The sequence below is a fragment of the Durio zibethinus genome, chromosome 14 (assembly GCF_047325235.1).
Source record: "Durio zibethinus cultivar Kanyao isolate XHJ-2024 chromosome 14, ASM4732523v1, whole genome shotgun sequence".
NCBI lineage: Eukaryota > Viridiplantae > Streptophyta > Magnoliopsida > Malvales > Malvaceae > Durio > Durio zibethinus.
The window spans coordinates 994,902-1,017,474 of NC_143175.1; the positions used below are offsets into that span (position 1 = coordinate 994,902).

Consider the following 22,573-nt stretch of genomic DNA (forward strand, 5'->3'; position numbering starts at 1 on the left):
GAGAACCCATAGCCGCCTTTTTGTAAATGGAGAATTGGGGAGCAGTGGAAAATGAGTTTCCATTGGTTCTGGATACACTAGGAAGCTGTAGTTCATACTCAGTGACATCCCTGGAATGATGAGCACATGGTTCTTAGAACTAATTTGTAATATAATCTGCATGATCCTGTTCAGGTTCTTGGTGAAAATCATTGACTTTATCATGTTGCAGTAACAAATCAACCTTTTTTTTTTTAATGATCTTTCAATTAGTCCATTGTTGCACAGTTGCACGAGTCAAGAAGATAAAATGACATATAAGATTATTACTTAACATTGCAACAAATCAATCAACATCATCCTAATCAAGACAAATTTATCAATTTTTATGTAAATAATGAATCAAAACCTTCATATTATCCGTACAGATAAATAGTCAAAACTCAAAAGAGTTTTCTTTAATAATAACCTTAACATATTTAAAATGTTCTTAGTTTGGTGATGGAAACATGTTGGCCCCGTATCTTCTTGATCATTGTCTTGAAAGTGGGCATGGAAGAAGCCACTAATGTTGGCCCCATATCAGTAAAATGAATTTTATTTTTTTAATTATCAAAATGATTGTCTCAGACATTGTTGGTAACACCTATGTTACTACTTAAAAGCTGCGACTTTCTCTTGCCAGCTATTATTTACAAAGCTGTTCTTTTTCCTTCTAAAACTTGAATAAATAAATTTCCCTCTTTAGATATCCAAACTCAAATGTTTTCTATAAATTAGGAGATCTAGCACACTATTTTGACTAACCGTTTCATTTTTGCTGCCTTAATTAAGAAATGGGGCCAGTTAGTTAGACAATATAACTGGACCCTCATTGTTAATTATGATGATGACCGGATATGGGCCACTTTTTCTTCACTTGGCTTGGTGTCTTCCACTTTAATTATGTTCTTTTATTCTTAAATTATGATTTTTTTTATATAAAAATGTATTATTTTCTTTATAATTTATTAATATAAAAAGAAATTTCTTTCTTTCTTTGATAAGAAATTTCAATTTAAAAATTATTTATTTCTGTCACTACAAAAATAGAGATAAAATTAATTACTATGGCAGAAATTTTTTTCTTCTTTGCAGCTATGATTGGGTTTCGAGCATTTTCCGTATTAGAGCCCACTCCAATAGCACTGAACTAATAACTCAATGTTAATATAGCAGAGATCGCCATTTAGTTCTCCATTATTGGCGACCAAAAAAAAGTCTCACAACCCACCAACCACTCTGAGCATGATTAAGCAAAAATGAAAACCAGGCAGGCAAGCAAATAGTACCTTTGGACAGACAGATTTCTGTTTATAACTTCTGGAATCAAATACATTTTCTTCCACTGTACATTTGAAACTTGATGCAAGTAAAAGGAAGTATAAACAAGAGGCTAGCAGCTAAGTTTTCCAGATGCAAATTTATGATCAGCACAGATTTTAGTCAATAACTTGACACAGTTGTTCTCCCTGCTGCAGGGAACTAGCTAGTAATGGATGCCTGTATCTCTTCTAGTGCTCGTCCCTTAGTCTCCGGTACCACCTTCGCGATGAAAATGGCATTTACACCACAAATTGCTGAAAATATGAAGAATGTCCCTAGAATATAGCAAAAGTCATTTGAAGGATCAAAGCCTCAAGAATTAATGGTACACATTAATCAGAGTTGGAGAAGAACTACCTGCTGAACTCCATTGAAACAAGGCATTGAAGTTGTATGAAACAATCCAAGAACTAAAATGGCCAATCAAACTGCAAGTGGTTCCTGCTGCACCTTTGATGTTGATGGGAAATATCTGAACCAAAATCTGCAGGTAAAAGATTTTCAGTTTTAGGTTCTTGACAAAGTTTAATAAAGAGAACAGATAAATATGGTAAAAACAGTTGAACCAACCTCTGCAACCATAATCCATAGAATTCCTTCCATGCCTAATTGGTATGACCCCATATACGGCTGAAAGTAGAATCAAACAATGAACTAACCCATACTGAAACACCTAGTTTTTGTCTCCCTACAGGCTTTTCAAAAACAAAATATGAATTCTAGAAATATTTTACCCAAATGCTAATGAGAGCCAAAATTGGGGTCTTTTCTTTCCACCAGTGATACTCCTGCTTGTGGTAATTGAAGTTTTAGTAAATTGCTGTTTAGACAAAAAAAAAAATTATAAGGTGATGGAATGTAGGCATTTAACTTTTGTATAAAGCAACCTGTAAAATGAAAGATATTCCAGTAAGGAAGCTACCAAAGCACAATCCACCTGCAGAAACCTGAAATATACTGTAAAGTTAGCTAACCACTTAGCCAAAAACACCTTACAAATCGAATAGTTTCTCTTTTTTTTTTTTCTGACCAATAGAAGCGACTGTCTCCCAAACTTATCGATGAAGCTCATACTAACAATGCTCATCAATATCTGTAAACATATATTGCATATGAATCTTCAGTTTCTGAGATAAGAACGAAGCAAAATTATATTATAAAGTTATAGAGCACAGGACCTCAACAACAGCCAGTGTTCCAAGCCCAATATACTTTGATAAGCCTGACAAGAAAAGAATTTCATAATGTTAAACTCGAATACTTGTTTCAAGTAATATGAACAATATTAGGACATAACATACCTGCAGAGACAAAAATAACACCAGAATAATATGTATATGCATTGGCCCCTCCCAAGTGTTGCAGTACCATAAGCCAAATTCCAATCTATGTGCAATATACATGAGAAGTATATATCATGAATCAAGGAAGATCTATGAAGAGAAATTGGAAATTTTTTTGAACCAAGTTACAAGGCTTACAGTCATTGGAAGAACATATTTTAGCTGAAATAAGTCTAAAACTCCACCCCTTGAGAAATTATTGAGGGATTTTGTGTAATCCTGAGAAAAGAGATGTCTTATTTGTTTTCTCCATGCAATGGAAAAAGAAGATACAAATTTAAACAGTTCAAGTAAATAAAAAAGAAATACAAATATTTGGGGGGGGGGGGGGGGGGTAGACCTTTTGCTATTTTAAATCTAAAAGTAGACTGCTAACATTTTTCATAAAGTTCTGTAATGAACAAAGAAGCTGAAGTGTTACTTTGATAGCAGTTGCTTCCTGAAAAATATCAACTTTCTCTCCTCTGAGGCACTGCAGGGTAGTTTCAAACTCCTTTTCTCGGCCAACTTTTGCCTACACAGAATTTATTGGTAGTTGGCATTAGTGTAATGCAACAATATGCCTGCAATAATGAGTGAAATAGTTTCTACGTAGCTCTAACCTCTGTTTCTATCAACAAAAGTTTTGATCATTTAACACTCTCCTCCTTGATGCATGATTTCCTAAAAGATTGGAAAGTGTCATTTATCTAAAGTGATGTTCAACTAGTTTTTAGAATGTTTCTGGCTCATCTCTAACAACAGAACATAAAGCAATTAGAAGTTGGGTATTTCATTTTTCTCCTAATTAAACTTTTTTGGTAGAGATTTCAGCTTTACTGAAACTGCAGACTGAACTTTGAAATATGACTCATCAGCCATCTAGGAGACTCTGGAATGAAATATAGAAGTGGGAATTGCAGTAGACTTGGAAAAGTTCCTGTATTTTAAATCATTCCAAAATGGTGCAAACTTCAGATTGCATCCAATGTGTTTTACATGAAAAGAATCAGAAGTTACCTATTAGAGCCAAGATGCGCCAATTGATGTAAGGACCAATGAGATACATTATGGACACGCCTATGACACCTATCATCTGCAGAATCAGCTGTGGTAAGAACATGATGCAGCAAGTACTTTGTGACCCCAGTTTAATAAGTAGAAGGTTTACATGTACTAGAGCCGAAAATCTTCCCCTGAGATTCTTCGGTGTTATCTCTGCAACGTAAATTGGTACCTGTAAAGGATTGAACTGGGAAAATGTTTATCCATCATCATATATAGTACTGATTAACAGTATCAAATTTATATGCAATCTTTGCAACAATTACCAAATAACCAGCAATTCCGTTCCTGAATCCCAGTAACAGTCTTCCAACATCTAGCAACCAAGGAACCTTTGCAATACACATGAAAATCCAATAATGTAAATTGAAAGTAATCGATTAGTTTATAGAAAACACAGGCACTGATTCAGTACAGAACTCCAACTCATAATGTTTTGATTCTCTTTTTGCTAGGCACACTAAACCATCTTATTCTAGGTACTTTTAGTTATCTTTATTCACCTTTCCAAGGTAATCTGATAAATGGTTCAAGTGAAATAAATTATATGCATGTAAGAAACTCAATTGAAGTCATTTCTTCATGAATTCTGATTGGGCACCATCTGCTATCAAGATTTTATTAGATACAACACAGCACCTCATCATTTCCAAGATTTCAGAAGGGCATATCACATTTTTAATGGAGCATATAACAAAGAAACTTTAGCATAGAGTTGAAGACAAAATAAAAAATAAAAAAAAGAAAAACAGAATACGAGGAACCTTTGCAAATGCTATTGCAAGCCATCCCACAGTGTAGAACAAGTTCAGCACCCACATTGTCTGATTCAAGAGATTGAGGAGTTTGTAAAGATTTTGCAATTAACACTCAACAGGTGGCTTAGTGATGCTATTACTCATATAGGAATTTACGCATTTACGACCTAGGAGATCGGTTGTCTTCCCACTTACTAGTGCACCTAGAATTGATCCAATATTTACCATGGAACCAAAAAGAGAAAACTGCACACACAAGAGAGTAGTTCAAATTCACTATGAATTGTGTCAACTAAAACAATAACGACTATTGAAATAGGAACAGAACAAAGCAAAAGAAGACTAGTAACATAGACAGAAGCTACAGCAAACTATGTAGCTTAGTCCTAAAAAAGAAAACTAAAGATAACCTTACTGATTAGAAAGGAGATTTTAAAGCTATTGTATTGTTATTCTAAATCTATACAAATTCCTTTTAAACCCAGAATCATGGATTACTTGTCAGAAATGCAAATTAGCAACTAAGTACTCTCATCACAGTGTTTTACCTCTGTAACAGAAAGGCCTAAGTCCTCCATGATTGCAGACTGAGTTGGTGATGAATATCCCACCTGCACAAAGATTATATAAGAAAGGGAAGAAATAAAAAAGCTTAACCAAAATTGGGTCAATTCAATATACTGTCACCACATTAAAAATGCATATTAGGAAGCATAAAACATTGGTTTGAGAAGTAAATGGCAGTAAATACTTCACTTGTTTTGCCTGCCATAGAAGATGGTACTTACAACACATCCAAAACCAAGTGCAATGCAAGCTGCCACAAAGATGCTAAGAATCAGAGTAGAAGTGATACTTGAACTAGTCTTCAGCTCACCACCATGGCCACCACCTTCCTCGCTGAACCTAACATCATCATGTTGCTGCCTTACAAGCAATGACTTGCAGCTGGCGCCCTTTCTTCTCCCATATCCCTTTTTTCCTGGAAGAAAAACTTGAGATATAGGATGGTTTTTATTGCTCCCCTTGTATTAAGTGAGAGATGTGAACATCATAACTAAAAAGTGTACTATAATTGGTCTGTTTGAGATGTTTTCCACCCTTGAGAAGTACAGAACAAAAGAGGGCTGATTGGATTCTACCACTTAATTGTCCGCAAGCTATCCTTTAGGTGTGACGTACTGAGGGTAGGAGCTAACCCAAGGCTCATCCTGTGGCTGGAAAGATTTTGACTCCTGTAACTCAAACTTTAGACATGGGGCCATACTAAAAAAGAAGTGGGCCATTAAAACTGAATTGTGGTCTTGCATGGCGGAAAAATTGAAAGGGGAAATCTTAGGAGGGTTTCACCTAAAAGTAAGACCAAAACGATCAGCTCCAACGTCAGTTGAGCGTGAAGTGGGAACTGGCAAGTCAGAGAAATGGAATTCTGAAACCGTGAAATGATATACATTAGTTCTTGTTTTTACTTGAAATGCATATAGTAAAATTATATATATATATATATATACATATTTTAAATATCTATTTTTTTGTAATTTGTTAATATAAAAGAAAATTTTTTCTTTCTTTGGTAAGAAATTTCAGTTTAAAAGAGTCATTTATTCTTTTGTTCTTTTCGAGTGTGGAACATGTGAGAATTATTTCCTTGGGTGGGCCCCTCCGTTACCTTTGTGGGCCCCTCCGTTGTTTTGTTAGGAATGATAAGGAGTCAGATCAGAATAAAATTTTATTTGTCTCATATTTGATAATTTTTTTAGTTTTTAACATCCGAATTCAATACAATTGGGTATTATATAAACAGCACTTAATTTAATTTAAAATTAATAAAATATTATTTTTAATAAAAATATAAAATTAAATAAATAAATAATAATTTTTTATATATATCAAATTAAATTTATTTAAAATTTGCTTTTTATTTGTTTTATTATTATCTAGGCTCAAGACTCGATTTAAAAAAAAAAAACTAATTCTAAAAAATTGAATAGGATCAGAGCCTATCAGGGACGGCTCTCAACCCTAGTCTACGTTACCCTTTCCATCCTCCAAAGCACGAGCTTCATGAAAATTTATGGTAACTAACAACTAGCTTGTGGTTCTCAAAGAAAAGTTGGGTTCATGGTCTTTTTTTAGCAGAGTTGATGTTGTAATTCCTGAACCACAAAAACAGGTGGCTCATCATATTTGAAGCTCAAAATCAAGAGAGCTAAAGCATGAGCAAAAGAGATATGGCCAAATGATAAAGACAAATACAGTAGTGTTTGAGGCTATTAGTCCTGTCGTTTCCCATCCTGACCACTTCACGTGGATGGTTTATAGGAGGAACAATGTTATTAAGACTTTGGAAGAACCTATTTCTTTGGTTCGGACACAAGGACCAAAGCAAGATGCTGCCAATGAAATAACTTGCTTCATTCTGAAGAATGAGTAATTGATGATTGTATTTCTTCCAGTGTTCGCCCTTTAGTCTCTGGTACCATTGTTGCTGCTAGGATGAAGTTTGCCAAACAAAAGGCTGAAAATATGAAGAATATCCCTGAAACAATGCCAGAATTTGGTCATTTCTAAGGTTAAAAGCTTGAGAATATGTAGCAGATTGGATAAAGATGGCATCATCACCTGCTGAGCTCCATTCAATTAGGAAGTTAAAGTAGTATGCAACAGCCCAACCAGTGATATTGCTGATAAAATTACAGATGCTTCCAGCCGAACCTTTTACATTTATTGGAAATAACTGTGACAGAAGCTGGTATAGTTGGTAAATATTGCAGAAATGGATGAATGAATTTGTACACAAAGGCTAAAACAGTTAGCAGACCTCTGATAATAACAGCCATGGAATTCCTGATGCGACTACATATGATCCCATATACATCTGTAAGTGTAATAAAATATTTAGAATGTTAAAAAAAAATAAAAGGAGAAAAAGCCAAAATTTAAGGGGAAAAATGGATTACTTACCAATAAGCCAATGAGTGCCAAAATAGGGCTAGCTTGATCCCACCAATTATGTTCCTGCTCATTGATCATTGCAACTGAGATGTCAGAACATAGTGAAATGCACTAACAACATCAAAAGGGGCCAAATAAAGCTACATTGCTAGTACCTTTAAGAGGAATGATAGCCCTGTGAGGAAGCAACTGAGGCATAATCCAGCTGAAGCAACCTGAAAACAGATTCCACAATTATATCATTGTTCAACCATGCAATTTTGACTTACAGACAATTATAAAATGTTTATCCCTTTCTAACCAGTAGAAGTGGTCGCCTTCCAGATTTATCGATTAAGATTGTTCCCAAAATGCCAAGTAATGTCTGCAAAACACAAAAAGGAAAAGAACAATCTTTAGTTTCTGATATATGCATCTATGGAAAATTTGCTTTCCAAATGACTATGCAGCAAACCTGAGCAATAGCCAATGTAACGAGTCCAACCATGCTCGATATACCTGTCAATTGTCATGAGCTAGAACTTCATGTAGTTGAATTTTCATAAGATTTCTTAAACTTGTATGAAGATTGTTAAGATCAGTAATTTACCAGCTGAGACAAAAATAACACCGGAATAATATACAAATGCATTGGTTCCTCCCAAACTTGACAGCGCCATCAAGCCAACTACAATCTAGAAGGAATGGAAGAGAAATCAATGGATTATATAACACATATAGAGAAATTGATCAACTTCAACTAAGTTTCATGTCTTACAAGCAAAGGACGGATATACTTCTTCTGAAATATGTCGAAAATTCCTTCCTTTGAGAAACTTTTAAGAGATTCCACATGATCCTATTTATTACATCAATGGAAAGTAACTGATGTAAAATGTAACACAAATATAAACAACAGTAAACTAAAGAAGAATAAACTGAGGGAAGGTGAAATTGTGCTATTTAATTTTTAAGATAGCCTGTCATTAAAATTAATAATTCTTTAATTTTTTTAAGAAAAAATAATAAAGGTTACTTTTATATCAGTTGCTTCATCAGAAATATCAGCTTCCTCTCCCCTTAGGCACAACAGAACAGCTTCAAGGTCTTTGTCACGACCAACCTTTGCCTGCAGAGAAATATTCTCACTAGCTGTAGATCAAAGTTGAGATTAGAGAAAAAAATGCAATCTTGTAGGAATGAAACTTTGGAAAAGCTCCTATCTATTATACATCCATTCTAGGACCCCCAATTTTAATATTTGCTGCCATGCATGCTTTTACCAAAATAAAATCTTTCTTCTTTGAAACTTTTGGCTTAGGATCCACTAATACTACATGAAGCAATTAGTAATCCAATATTTTTCTGTTTCTTTGGACCTGAACTTTTAAGTTAGGCACTGCATCTTAGCTGTCAAATTCACAGAATGTCAGAATCTCAAAATGGACTCACCAGCCATCGAGGCGATTCAGGAATGAAGAAGAGGAGTGGGAGTTGAATTAGGCCAGGAATGGTAGCTGCATGTTGAATCATGTCAAAACTGTTACAACTTTCAGATCACATAACCAATTTCATATACATGACAGGAAATTTAGTTACCTATTAGAGCCAAATCGCGCCAATCGACAAAGGAACCAACAACATACATGAATGACATGCCCCAACAAGCCATCAACTGCAGAATAAGTATTATAAGAACCATGAGGTAGTAAGTGCATTGCAGCCTCTGTTTGATTAATGATAAAGTTTACCGGCACCATGGCTGTAAATCTTCCCCTGAGATTCTTGGGTGTTATTTCTCCAATATAAATGGGCGCCTGTTTGAGATTGAAATGTAAATTACTATTGTTCATTATGTCGACATTCAACTTGAAACGGATAAAATTATGTCAAATCAAACTTTATAAGAGTTACCAAATAAATTGAAATTCCATATGTGAATCCCAATGACAATCTTCCAAGGTCAAGCAGCCAAGGAACCTTTTGAAAAAAACATCAAAACTTTGGTATTATGAACTGAAAGCCAGCAATGACAAATTGATAATAACATCTTAAACAATACCGAACATCCCTTTATTGTTCCAATGTAGCAAATCAAAGCCATCTCTTTTGGTAAGTTAATCAAGCATGTCATAAAGAAAACTTAAAAGAGAATGAGCAGATGAGCCGAAACCTTTGTGAATGCTATGGCAAGCCACCCACTGATGTAGAAAACATTCAAAATCCACATGGTCTGATTCAAGACATGGATTGTAAAAATTTAGCAATTCGTATTCAACAGTTGGAATAAAGATTTTTACTATGTCCTGACAAAGCTTACCAATTTCCGACCAAGCAAATCTGCTATCTTCCCACTTATTGCAGCGCCTAGAATTGCTCCAATACTCAGTATTGAACCAAAAAGTGAAAACTGCAAAACAGTTTTATTTTTTTAAGATTAAAACACTTGAAATAATATCAAATGCAATTAAATTCCCTTCACATAGCTGAACATTCCATGTAAATTTGCCGACCAATTGGTCCTCTCCATAACCAAAGTAGGCAATCTTGAATTGAAACTAATGCCATCGTTAATTAAATATAAAATGAGGTTCACAAGATTACAGAAAAGAACTAAGAGAACCCAATAAAGCAAGGATTCACCTAAGTAGATTTAAAAAGCCAAAATCCCTAAAATTAGGAAAGGTGCATTTGGCATGCTTAATTTTGCCCCTTTGCTTTCAAACTTGAAGGGACAAATTGTTTCTCAACCAGATTCTCTTTGTTCAGGATTTTAACAGCAATGTCTAATTGCTCCTCTGCAGGCAGATTAAAATCAAAACATATATAGTTAGTGGATCGATTCTTTTACCTCTGCCACAGAAAGTCCCAAGTCTGCCATGATTGAAGACTGAGTAGGGGATGAATATCCTAGCTGCAAAGCAGAAAATAAGTTCAGCATTGGAGGAGTCCGAGACACACTGTTAAAAACATTCAATAAAAATGCACCTACAGAACATCCTAAACCAAAGGCAAGGCAAGCAGCCTCAAAGGTGCTAAGAGCAAGAATAGTGGTGACAGTGGAAGCAGCCACCGACCCTCCATCCCCAAGACCAACACCACCATTTTCTTCACTGTCTACAAGGTTGTCATGTCCTTGACTGACAAGCAAAGACTCTGTTGCTTCTGTTCTTTGCTGCCCCATAGCAAGTTGGTTTCACTTCAAAGACCCAAAAAAAAAAAATGTAGTAAATGTTACCAGCATGAAGTAAACTTCAAGTAACTAAATCAAATTTAACGAACTGTACATGGTGCAAAATTTCCCAGATTTTCCTTTGAGAATATGGTTTTGGATCCAATAAAGGTTAAAAAGTATGGGACAAGCACTTTAATGCAGCTTTCTTATGATTTTCGCAAATAATTAATGGCTTTTAGGTACCAAAAAAATATTTTTTTTATATATATGAAGATGTATTAAAGTTGATATATATCGAGCAAAGGGTTAGGCAACGAGGAGTTAGGTAGTCTTTTTTCCAGTCCATCTACCACATTCTCTCTACTATTGTTAAGTTTTTGGCAAAGCGTGGGCTTGCCTCTCAGAATCAGCAGGGGACAGGGGTTAGGTTGCATAACTGTGGTAGGTGGCAAATCAAAGTTACATTTTGGGTTTCATTAACATGCAATTTTTTTCCTGCGAGGACGTAGTTTAAAGATAGAGAAAAACATTACATATGTTGAGATTTGAATATAAAATTTATTATATGTTAAGAGTTAAAAATAATTACATAAATCGATTAAACTAAATTTGAGATTCAGCATTTTAATTATGTATGTCTACTTCAAACTACTTCAATCAAATGTCCTGTAACAGCTCAAGTGATCTAGCCTGTGAGGATGGTAACATTGTCTACTATGTTTTCCCTGTAGGCATCATTGGATTTTCCTATACTCTCTATTCAGTTTGAATAATGGATCAAGATCAGAAGCAAGTCATAATCTCTTAAATTGTCATATACATCGTGATAAATGTAGGATCATAAATTCAGGAAATTACAACATTATTGAAGCTGTGAATTAAAGCCCTTCCAATTTATGATGCCATAGCAAAAACAAATAATAATAATACATGGCTGTTCAAGAAATTTCTGCTCGGGTTTAACCTTTATGCAGAGAAATCCTTAATTTTTTCTACAAGATATAAAAATACAATTTATTCAAGGAGTCATACAGTGATAACCTCAATGTTACAAGGAACAAGGCGTGGCCCTGGAACTGTAGGAGCTGAAAAACCAGTTTCCAAAATTTTCACAATCTGATCCATTGTTGGCCTAACATGTAATATCGGATGGCAGCAAAGAACAGCAATTAAAACGTATTGTTCCATCACTTGTGGCAATCCAATCTCAGGCATGCCTTGCTCAATAACATCTAATGCTCTCCCTTGTTCCACAAGCTCCCAAACCCAATCTGCAAGCCGTATAATCTTTTCCTCGTTGCTGGCATGTGCAGTTTTGCCACTCAAAAGCTCCAGAAGCAAAACCCCAAAGCTGTAAACATCACTTTTTTCTGTTAACTTGCCATACAAGGCATATTCCGGAGCAATATAGCCTAGGGTTCCAGCTACCCTTGTGCTTAAATGTGTCATTCCTTCTGACTTGATCTTTGCCAAGCCAAAATCTGCAACTTTCGGCTCAAATGACTCATCCAGAAGTATGTTACTAGCTTTGATATCTCGGTGAATAATAGCAGGATTCAGACCATGATGCAAGTAAGCTAAACCTCTTGCAGTTCCAAGGGCAATCTTCTGACGAATAGGCCAGCTAAGTTTCTTCTTCCCCAATCCGAAAAGATGATCGTAAAGGCTTCCATTATGCATCAAATCACAAACAATTATTCTCTGATGACCTTCCGAAGGACCTATTGCAGTACAGAATCCTCTTAAAGCCACAAGATTGACATGTTTTACACTTGCAATGACTTCTACTTCATGTAAAAAGTTCTCTTCTCCAGCAACAGAACAATTCTTGAATCTTTTTATAGCAACTTCAGATCCATCCGGTAATAACCCTTTATAAACATTCCCATATCCTCCCATTCCAATAATATTATTTCTGGAGAAATTCATTGTTGCGTTCTTTATTTCCTTAATTTTGAACTTTATTAGACCAGTGCTTCTACTATACAGTCCAAATCCAAATACCAAACTAGTCTCATCTTTAACAGACTCATTCTTCTCCATAACAGGCCTGCTCTTCTCCTTTTTATTTTTCTTGTGTCGTCTCATCAGGAGGAACAAAATTGCAGAAAAGGCCCCAAGTAGACCAACGACAGAACCAACTGTGACCGCTGCAATTATACTTCGGTGTCGCTTACTGCTCGGTTTCTCTGGTTCTAATTCTAGGGAAAACAAACACTTAGCAGTTGCTCTATCAGTTGGACCAAACTGGTTGACAAATGCAGCTGTGTACATACTAGGATACCATGAACAAGCTGAGACATTCCCTGCTGTGTCATCTATGTCATCAAGGTAAATTTTCCTGAGTCTAAGCAACTTACTAGTACACATTCCACAAACAAAACTATTATCCAAAGACTGAGTACAGTAATATCTTAAAATTTTCAATTTGGTGTTAGGAATAAGGCTCTCAAACTGTGCTATAGATGTTATATTCAAGCAGGTTTTTGAAATCCATTCTGCATGGTATCCACAATAAGTTTGGATATCAAAATCATTTAAAAACTCACCTATTAACTGCTGGTAGGACTCCCAGCATGCCTCAGAAGTGGTAGGAGGGGGAACAAAGTACTCAGTCATCTGGAGATACTCAGATTGAACCAAGTGGATTCCTTCAAGAATGTTTTGACACTGTGCTGTAATGCCAGAAAATGCGGGCCTTGCAGGGACATTGAACAGTTTCCTGAGGATGTCAAAGTTCAATGGACAAGAGCCGTTCACAAGGGTTTCATTTGAGATCTTTTGGCAATATGTGCTGGAAACACTGATCTCAAAAAATGTTATTGTTACCAATGCAAAGAAAGTGAATAGAGATAGGGACATTGCAAATCTAACGAGTTGTAGACATTGAACAGCAATACAGAATAACTTCAATCTTAATTTCTTAATGAAATTTATCAAAATAATCACTTCAGCCTCAACCTTCAGTGGCCGGTTTTGGCAGGTAGTAACGGGCGGCAACTGAGAGCTGGAATCAGTCTCAACTGGATATTTTAAATGGCACAGAATCCTTATCATGCGATTATGTGACTATAAATAATCCTTTACCTATGATCATTTTTCTCAAACTAAGAACATATGAAATACTTCACATATGTGGCCATGACACATATGGCCAGTTCTTGGTACTATATAATTGAAAATGTTCTCTTTGAGCTGGTTCCTGGTTTTAAAAAAAAAATTATTAATTAATAATTAAGTCATATATTACGATAAACATCAATTTATAAAATTTGATTCGTTTTGATCTATTAAATTATACGATTTTAACTCACAAAATTTTTTTATAAATGATATTAACGCTTATATTTCAAATTAAATTTTAATACACAACTAATACAAAATGACATCTTGCGTGTGAATTTTTAGGCTGAGATCTGAAAAATCATGCAATATGACAAATTATATAATAGTTTAAGAGGTAACCTTGGCCTTATCCAGAAGTAGACTAAATCATAGATAGGAAATGTTCTCAATTGAGGTGATGTTTTTCATGGTCGACCTAATTGTACAGGAGCAATTTCTAGAATACGTGTGAAAGGATCCAATCCTCTCAGTATAAAGAAGACATCTTCAAAGCCTTTGGTGACTTTCCATTCATTTTTCTTTTCCTGATAAATTTAATGTTTCCCAGCTGACCATTTCTTATGTTTTATGGTTTGAATTGGGGAAACATATATAATATTGTTGACAGAAAAAGGACAATGACAGCTCAAAACAGTGAAAATAGAAAGGACAAAAATTAATATAATAAATTTAAATTTATTTTAATTAATTCATATAAATTTAAATTTTTAATTTTAATACCTATAATATTTTTTTATATTTTTTAATTCTTTTATATAAATCTTCTCTAAATTTCAAATTCCAACCAAACATTTCAAAATCCCATGTAAATCTACCCTAAAAAATATAAGAAAAAATAATTATAAAAAAAAACCTTTGAAACACAAATGAAAAATGAAGCTAACACATAAGTAAATTAATAATTTATATTATCATATCGTATAAAATATTATATTTATGTTATATTTTAAATAAAAGTTACACTTCATATTTTAAATCAATACGAAAATATAAAATATATATTTTTAATTTTATTAAATTTATTTATATATTTTTAAAAATTTTAAATTATATTATTTTTATGTTTTTTATTTGTATCATTTTTGTATCGTATTTTAAATTATCAAATTTACGCATATAATAGTTTGGCAACAATTTTTTTTTTTGTTTTTAGTTTTTTAAAAAATTAAAAGTAAATATGTGTTTTGGTTTTTTTTTTTTTTGTTTTTAAAAGCTGAAAATAAATTTTGAAAAGTTTTGAAAAAAAAAAATTAAAGATGTTTCCAGTTTTTTTAAAACAATTTCGTCACTGTTATTGACAATATCGTTGCAGTACTGATACAATTGAAAATATTTGCTTTTGAAATATTAAAATTTTAATTTTTTTTTATAAGTTTTTGTTTTTTACATTTTTAAAATAAAAATATTTTATTCAAATATTTTTTAAATTTAATAAACTAAAAACAAAACAAAAATAACACAAAATAATTTTTTTAAAATACAAACGACCTCCAGTTATCATAATCATCTACTTAAATTGGACTGTTTGATTTGGTTCGGTTTTATTTTATTTTTTTATTGGTAAATTTAAATTTAAAATTTTCTCTCTTCAAATTTGCGTTTGAAGGTGTTTACGTTTGACAACTGTGCAAATCTAACCCCGGATTTTGTGGTTCGGCATCTCCCTTAAACATATTACCGTCCCATGTCTTAACGTAACCGATCTAGCCCTCTACTTTTCTTTATTTTCCGTTTTGGCCTCAAATTTCTTCACATTTTTACTTTTGTCCCCATATTTTCTGATTTTTTTTAATTTGATTACCACAATTTGGACATAGTGTGCTTATTATTCTGATGTCAACAAAAATGCGGCTTGACTTTAAGGCAATGTCAAACACTGAAGATTAATTGGTTGATAGATGTTTTAATTGTAAATTCCTTCTTTGAAAAAAAGAATAAATTTGATTTCTTCGCCACTAATAAGTGACGTAAAAAAATAAAATTTTACATAAATTAAAATATATAATATAAAAAGTGTTTTTGAAAAAAAAAATTACAATTTATGAATAACCTTTTTTATGTAATAAAATGAAGTCTTTTTATTTTTAAATATTTTATGCTCTTATTTTTTCATATTTATTTTTTAAAATTTTGTTTTTTTAAATAAAAATATGGTACATTAATATTATAAAAAATAAAATTTTTTAATAGACATAAAATTAAAAAAAATACTTAAAATAAGATAAAGGGAGGATATATTTTTAACTCTAGGTTTAATTATTTGGCAGTTGTTAAGTGATTTTGAGGTTATAATTTTTTTTTTACAAAATGGAATTAGCTTTAATATATATCATAGAACTATTAAATTATTCTCTGTGGCAAAAAAAAATTATTCTCAAACAAAGAAAAACATGTTAATTAGTTGAAAATTTTAATAATTAATTTTGATAAAAAGATACTAAGAGAATTAACTTAAATTTTTATTAATTTATTATAAATATTTACAAGATATAATTTTTGATACGATAAAAATAAAATAAATCTTTTATATTTTAAAAATAAATAAATAAAAAATAAAATATTATTTATTTAAAATTTTTTTAAAATAATGAATTTTTAATTTCATTACCTATCAAATCAGAAAATTTTCAAATATAAAAAAATCCTTTTCAAAGGAGAACCCTATTGAACTTTGCAAAACTTTAAGGGACCCATATGAAAATTTTCCATTTCTTGCGTACACTGCAATTAACATTGGCGAAGAACCGTCATTTCTCTTCCTCTATGGTTCCTTTCTGTTAAAAGGTCAAACCCAACCACCGAAACAGACAAAAAAAAAAGGACTTTTTGCTTCCCGGCGACCGTCAAACACTAAAACGCCGCCGTTTTGTTATTTTCCTCTTATGCTATTGCCGATCGTTTTTTTTTCCCGGTAACGCCCCGGTGGCCGGTAAAAGAAATTAATTTTGGATTATTTCTTGACTATGAAGCGCAACGGCAACATCGGAAACAACAAAGGCTCCAATAATAATAATAATAATAATAATAATAATAATAATAGTCATAATAATAATGGTTTTTTGCCAAATTCTTTGAAATTCATATCTTCCTGCATAAAAACCGCCTCTTCCGGTGTCCGGTCAGCTAGTGCCTCCGTCGCCGCATCTATTTCTGGAGACTGTCACGAACACCATAAAGACCAGGTTTTCTATTTTAATTTTTTAATTATTGATTATTATTTGTCGATTATTTAATTATAACCTTAATCAATTTAGGTTTAATTTTTTGTTCATTTAGGGTTTTTTGTTTGGAAAAATTAGCTCCTTTTTAGTTTTATTTTGCTGTTTTATTGCTCAGAAAAAATATAGAGAAAATTAAACGTGGAGAAATTTAATGGTCTTTTCTTTTTTGTTTAATTTAAAGTAAAATTTACTTCTTCTAGTGAATTAGGGCTTAGTTAAGTGAATGTTGTAATGTAGAACTGAAAATTTAATTTCTTTACAAATTTTAATTTTGAACTTAGTTTATTCGTTAATATTTGCTGAAATTTAAGTATGATTGTTGAATATGATGTTTTATAAAAAAAAAAAAAAATCATATGTATAACTATTGTTGTTTTAGTAGCTGGTGAATGGACATTGAATTGTTTTTGTTGAAAATGATGTTTTTCTTTTTGTGAGTTTCTATAAAATGAATGAAGTTGTGAATAATTTATTTAATGAAGGTAAATGAATGACAGTGGATCATACAATCAGCCGATTTAATGTTTTGATTTCGATTTGTTTGTACAAAACCAAACCAATGTTTAGATGATATTTGTTGGAAATAATGTCTTTGGGAGTTTAGGAAATAGAATTAATAATATGTTGATGCTGTAATAATTTTAATCCATTTTCATCCCCGGCTCCAATGATGGTTGTTTTAGAGTTTTATAAGTCTTTATAATGACTGAATTATGTTTTTAAGGTCAAAATAACCATAGAAGCTGAGGACTTAGATGCCATTATTTTGCAAAATAATAATTGACCATTTGCATGACCGATTTACACTTGGAGCTTCGTGAAAATGATTAGGTTATAAACAAGGAAATGATGACTCTGGAGAGTTTAGTTATTTTTGTGAGAGCAGTATTTGATTATTGGACAGAGTAACAGAGTCAATATTAGAATATTTGTCGTGTGCCAACATTTTGATTCTTGTTTGCTCTTATGGGCAATTCTGTTCTATTAATTCTAATAATGCAGTGCTTTGAGTTCCATTAAGGTCAAAATTGCCAAAATGGAAACTGAACTGCTGAATTCCATTGTGTTATATGCAAATTGTTTATCAGTTGCTCACCATTTTGATGGCAATAGCTCGGTATAAATGACGAGGACACTAGTTTACCCCTAATTCAAAGAAGGTGGAGTTAATGTGAGATGCTGATATAGATTTACTTGTGTCACATTGCTAGCCATGGGATTTTGTTGCACTCCTCTTTGACGGGCTGAATAACTTATATATGCATTTGCCTGAAACTTGTTGCTACTCTCTCTGCTATCTCATTGGAATTCTTTTGTGAAACAGGTGCTTTGGGCTTCCTTTGACAGACTAGAGCTTGCTCCTTTATCTTTTAAAACCGTTCTCTTAGTTGGATACTCCAATGGCTTTCAAGTTCTTGATGTCGAAGATGCCTCTAATGTCAGTGAACTTGTCTCAAGGCATGATGATCCGGTTACATTTTTACAAATGCAGCCGCTCCCTGAAAAGTCTGAAGGTCATGAAGGATTTAGATTTTCCCATCCTTTACTTCTGGTTGTTGCCTGTGATGAGTCGAAGGGCTCAGGTTTGTTGTTTACTGGAAGAGATGCATTTGCTAGAGATGGTTTAGATGAATCTCAAAATGGAAATGTTCTCATCTCTCCTACTGCTGTTCGATTCTATTCATTAAGGTCTCATAATTATGTTCATACATTGAGATTTCGATCTACTGTATATATGGTTAGATGCAGTCCTCGAATAGTTGCTGTGGGGCTTGCAACACAAGTAAGAATTAGCTTATGTTTTTTTTTTTTTCTTTCTCAAACTTAGTTTCAGTACAATTAGTATTCTAACACTTGTCAGAAACAAGTCCAGTCTGATTGATTGATTTTTATCCTCCTCTTTGTCTTATTTTTAGTTCAATGTGCAATTTAAAATAATCAGATTGGAAGGTCCCAGGACTGCTTGTGTTTTATCAAGATGTTGATTGGAGGATGTTTTTAGTTTAGATGCATTCTATATTTCTTTTATTTGACCAATTATGTAGTTGGAGCTAAACAATTTAAACCATGCTAATTTCTTTTATTGGTTGGCAGATATACTGCTTTGATGCTTTCACTCTTGAAAATAAATTTAGTGTCCTCACCTATCCTGTTCCTCAAGCAGGAGGCCAAGGAATGGTTGGGATTAATATTGGATATGGTCCCATGGCAGTGGGTCCTAGGTGGTTAGCTTATGCTTCGAACAATCATTTGCTGTCAAATACAGGTCGCCTGAGTCCACAGAATCTTACTACATCTCCTGGTGTTAGTCCATCAACTTCACCCGGCAATGGGAGTCTTGTGGCTCGATATGCCATGGAATCTAGTAAACAATTAGCTGCTGGTTTAATAAATCTGGGTGACATGGGCTACAAAACTTTGTCCAAATACTATCAAGATCTTATTCCTGATGGTTCCGGTTCTCCTGTATCTTCAAATTCAGGCTGGAAAGTTGGTCGGGGTGCATCACATTCTGCAGAGACTGATATTGCTGGGATGGTTAGTCCTTGATGTATTGGAGAAGCAAATTTTAGTCTTATGTTAGAATGCCTGATAGTAATATACATGACCATAGCATATTAATTCCACCTCGATGTGGAAGGCTACTATTCACATCTTTGCCTCTATGCTTTGATTTTTATGTCAGATACATGTTTGGGTCAAATTTGTCAGAGAGGTATCATATGAGATAAGATTGCTTATTAGGTCTTAGAAATACTAAAATATCAGAGGCTAGGAAAGTTTGACTGGTTAATTATCGACTATGAAAATTTAGGTGTAATTTTAGGATTTTCTTTTTTATACGGTCTATTGCAGGTTGTGGTCAAAGATTTTGTTTCCAGAGCTGTTGTATCACAGTTCAGGGCTCATTCTAGTCCAATTTCTGCTCTCTGTTTTGATCCAAGTGGGACTCTTCTGGTTACGGCCTTAATACATGGGAATAATATAAATATTTTTCGGATTATGCCTTCTTTGACAAAGAATGGATCTGGAAGTCAAAGCTATGATTGGAACTCATCACACGTGCATCTTTACAAGCTTCATCGTGGCATGACATCAGCTGTATGTTCCTGCAGCTTCTACTTTTTCAAAAAACTGTAATGTTTTATCTATCTATAATTTATTTTTTATTTTGTTTTGCTTTGCAGGTGATACAAGATATTTGCTTTAGTGCTTACAGTCAGTGGATTGCCATTGTTTCATCTCGGGGTACTTGCCATATTTTTGTTCTTTCTCCATTTGGTGGCGAGAATGTTCTCCAAATTCTGAATTCTCATGTAGATGGGCCTATCTTATCACCAGCTGTATCTCTACCTTGGTGGTCCTCTCCATCTTTCATGATAAACTATCAAACATTTTCTTTGCCAGCACCACCAACTGTTACCCTTTCTGTTGTTAGCAGAATAAAAAATGGTAACTCTGGATGGCTTAATACAGTTACCAATGCTGCATCTTCTGCATCTGGAAAGGCCTCCTTCCCATTCGGTGCTTTTTGTGTTGTTTTTCATAACCCTTTACCTAATGATTTGCAAAGAGCTCAAGTAAAAGCTAATGTTTTGGAGCACCTATTAGTTTATGCTCCTTCTGGTCTTGTTGTTCAACATAAGCTACTGCCTTCATTTGGGGGAGAGGCAGATGAAAGTGCTTCAAGAATTGGACCAGTTTCTGCTCGACAGGTACAAGACGAGGAGTTACGGGTGAAAGCTGAAGCTATGCAAGCATGGGATGTATGCCGAAGAACAGAATGGCCAGAAAGAGAGGAATGCCTTTCTGGAATGACTCATGGAAGAAAAGAAGCATTAGATATGATTATGGATGTTTCTGGTTCTGAAGATAATGTTGCTGGGCACAAGGACCTGTCAAAGCCCCAAGACCAGTCTCACTTGTATCTTTCAAATGCAGAAGTGCAGATAAGCTCTGGAAGGACACCAATCTGGCAGAATTCTAAGGTAGTTATTTATGACATGTTCATGACGTACTCTTGCTCATCACCGGTTTCACTTACATCTTGTATGCATTTTCTTAGGTATCTTTTTACACAATGAGTCCTGTGGGGTTCGATGAGCATAAATTCACTTTAAATCAGTCTGCTGGAGAAATCGAAATAGAACAGATGCCATCTCATGAGGTTGAAATTAGACAGAGGGATTTATTACCTGTTTTTGAGCATTTTCACAGGATTCAATCTGAATGGAGCGACGAGTAATTTCTGTGTTCTTTTACATTATGACCTTTCTGGTTTTGACCATTCTTATCTTTTTTTTTTTTTTAATCTTGAAAGTCATAGAAGTAGTTATCTAGCTGAAAAAAGGTTTGATGAAAAAACATAGATATTTGGAAGTGAGGTTCTTTAAGAGTCATATGACAGCAGCCTGTACTGCTCATGTTAAGATTGTTCTGATTTCACTATTTGTACTGTCATATAGGTGGTCCTGGTACACTGCACACCAAAAATATGTTGGACTTGCTTTGCATCAAACTAACTGAATATCATCTGAAAGAAAATTGGGGCGATCTTTCTTTTTAATTGTGTTTTATTGGGTTGGTTTTTTTTTTCTTTTTTTTTTTTTTTGGGGGGGGGGGGGGTAAGAGTGGATTAGGATGGTGTTACATGGTGCAAAATGGTATTTATATAGTAGCACCAAATGAATTTTCCTTCACACCGTTTTTATTTTTCTGTGCAGGGGCTTTGATGCTTGAAGTTATCCAATGTCTTCTTCTCATGCTGCCAAAGCAAGATTCTCTGAAGTCACCATTATTTCTCACTCTAAGTTGATGTCACCTAGCTCAGCTGAAAACTCAGATAGTGGTATGACCATGTTTTAAATTTTAATGATTCAATATGCTTCTGAATTCATGAACTCATTTGATACTTGGTGTTTTAACCAGGATCATCAAGGAATTCTTATCCATCCAGCATTCAGTCTGTTAATGATAGTAGTGGGGGGTAAAAGGAAAGAGTTCTGCTTTGGTATCGCGTATGCTTAGTCAGAGCACTCTTAACAAAGATGCTGGTTCAGTTTCTTTTAATCAATCTAAAATGGGTATCTGTCAGATTGAAGATAGTAACTCTACTAATAGTCTATCATCATTAACAAGTGACTCTCTATCTGGTGGAAGAACTGTTGCAAAGGAGGTTTCAATTTCTAAAAAAAGATGGAACCTGTGATGATGCAAAGACAAGTTCTAACCGATCTGATTTAAGTATGAACATGTTAGATTGGGGGCCTGTAAATGCTTCACCGGATTTTGCGCAATTTTTTCACGAAGAGTATTGTAAAGCATTGCCCTTAAGTGCAACTCGTGAATCGTCAGAGGTTACTGATTTGACAGCAGCAACAGTCCTTGTGAGAGAGAAAAATCTGAGGAAGAAGGTGACAGTGATGAAATACTAGGGGGTGTTTTTGCCTTCTCTGAGTAGGGTAAGTATCTAAAGGTGTTATTTGATTGATTGTTCTAATTTCACGTAATGGTGCATTCTATCTAGAAACCTAAGCTTCTAAAATCGGTCTTTATGTCATCCATTGAGACTGAACCTTATTGAAATCATCCTTTGTGGCAGGTTGAGTTGTATCTACTTGTGTTTCT

The 22,573-nt window shown here is 33.8% G+C and overlaps 2 protein-coding genes and 2 pseudogenes across 4 annotated transcripts; 1 reads left to right on the forward strand and 3 right to left on the reverse strand.

Annotated features, from left to right (window-relative positions):
* Positions 1 to 1,480: 1,480 nt before the first annotated feature.
* LOC111294392 (sugar transporter ERD6-like 15) lies at positions 1,481 to 5,799 on the reverse strand. The gene is made up of 18 exons (XM_089742853.1): positions 5,689 to 5,799; positions 5,278 to 5,517; positions 5,038 to 5,100; positions 4,646 to 4,735; positions 4,496 to 4,555; positions 3,998 to 4,063; positions 3,838 to 3,903; positions 3,687 to 3,762; positions 3,290 to 3,297; positions 3,109 to 3,201; positions 2,826 to 2,906; positions 2,646 to 2,730; positions 2,523 to 2,566; positions 2,198 to 2,437; positions 2,079 to 2,132; positions 1,915 to 1,974; positions 1,702 to 1,816; positions 1,481 to 1,619 (listed from the first exon to the last, which is right to left on the reverse strand). The coding sequence occupies exons 1-18, from the start codon at positions 5,797 to 5,799 to the stop codon at positions 1,504 to 1,506; spliced, it is 1,668 nt and encodes a 555-aa protein (XP_089598979.1). The 3' UTR covers positions 1,481 to 1,503.
* A 630-nt stretch (positions 5,800 to 6,429) lies between these two features.
* On the reverse strand, positions 6,430 to 10,858 carry LOC111294390 (sugar transporter ERD6-like 15). 2 transcript variants are annotated; one of them, XM_089743062.1, is made up of 19 exons: positions 10,711 to 10,856; positions 10,416 to 10,622; positions 10,275 to 10,337; positions 9,744 to 9,833; positions 9,597 to 9,656; positions 9,338 to 9,403; positions 9,175 to 9,240; positions 9,023 to 9,098; positions 8,876 to 8,940; positions 8,460 to 8,552; positions 8,202 to 8,282; positions 8,034 to 8,118; positions 7,899 to 7,942; positions 7,746 to 7,808; positions 7,600 to 7,659; positions 7,454 to 7,507; positions 7,311 to 7,367; positions 7,112 to 7,226; positions 6,458 to 7,028 (listed from the first exon to the last, which is right to left on the reverse strand). In XM_089743062.1, exons 2-19 carry the CDS (start codon positions 10,605 to 10,607, stop codon positions 6,904 to 6,906), a joined length of 1,455 nt encoding a protein of 484 aa, XP_089599188.1. In that variant the 5' UTR covers positions 10,608 to 10,622; positions 10,711 to 10,856; the 3' UTR covers positions 6,458 to 6,903. The 2 variants fall into 2 exon arrangements, with proteins under 2 accessions (XP_089599187.1, XP_089599188.1); XM_089743061.1 differs by having other exon boundaries at positions 6,430 to 7,028; positions 10,416 to 10,858.
* Positions 10,859 to 11,366: 508 nt separating this feature from the next.
* LOC111295349 (putative LRR receptor-like serine/threonine-protein kinase RKF3 pseudogene) lies at positions 11,367 to 13,738 on the reverse strand (annotated as a pseudogene).
* Positions 13,739 to 16,404: 2,666 nt separating this feature from the next.
* LOC111294325 (autophagy-related protein 18h-like) lies at positions 16,405 to 22,406 on the forward strand (annotated as a pseudogene). The gene is made up of 8 exons (XR_016327322.1): positions 16,405 to 16,906; positions 18,270 to 18,728; positions 19,040 to 19,483; positions 19,802 to 20,047; positions 20,134 to 20,934; positions 21,012 to 21,187; positions 21,670 to 21,794; positions 21,875 to 22,406. The product of XR_016327322.1 is annotated as an autophagy-related protein 18h-like (transcript).
* The last annotated feature ends 167 nt before the right edge of the window (positions 22,407 to 22,573 follow it).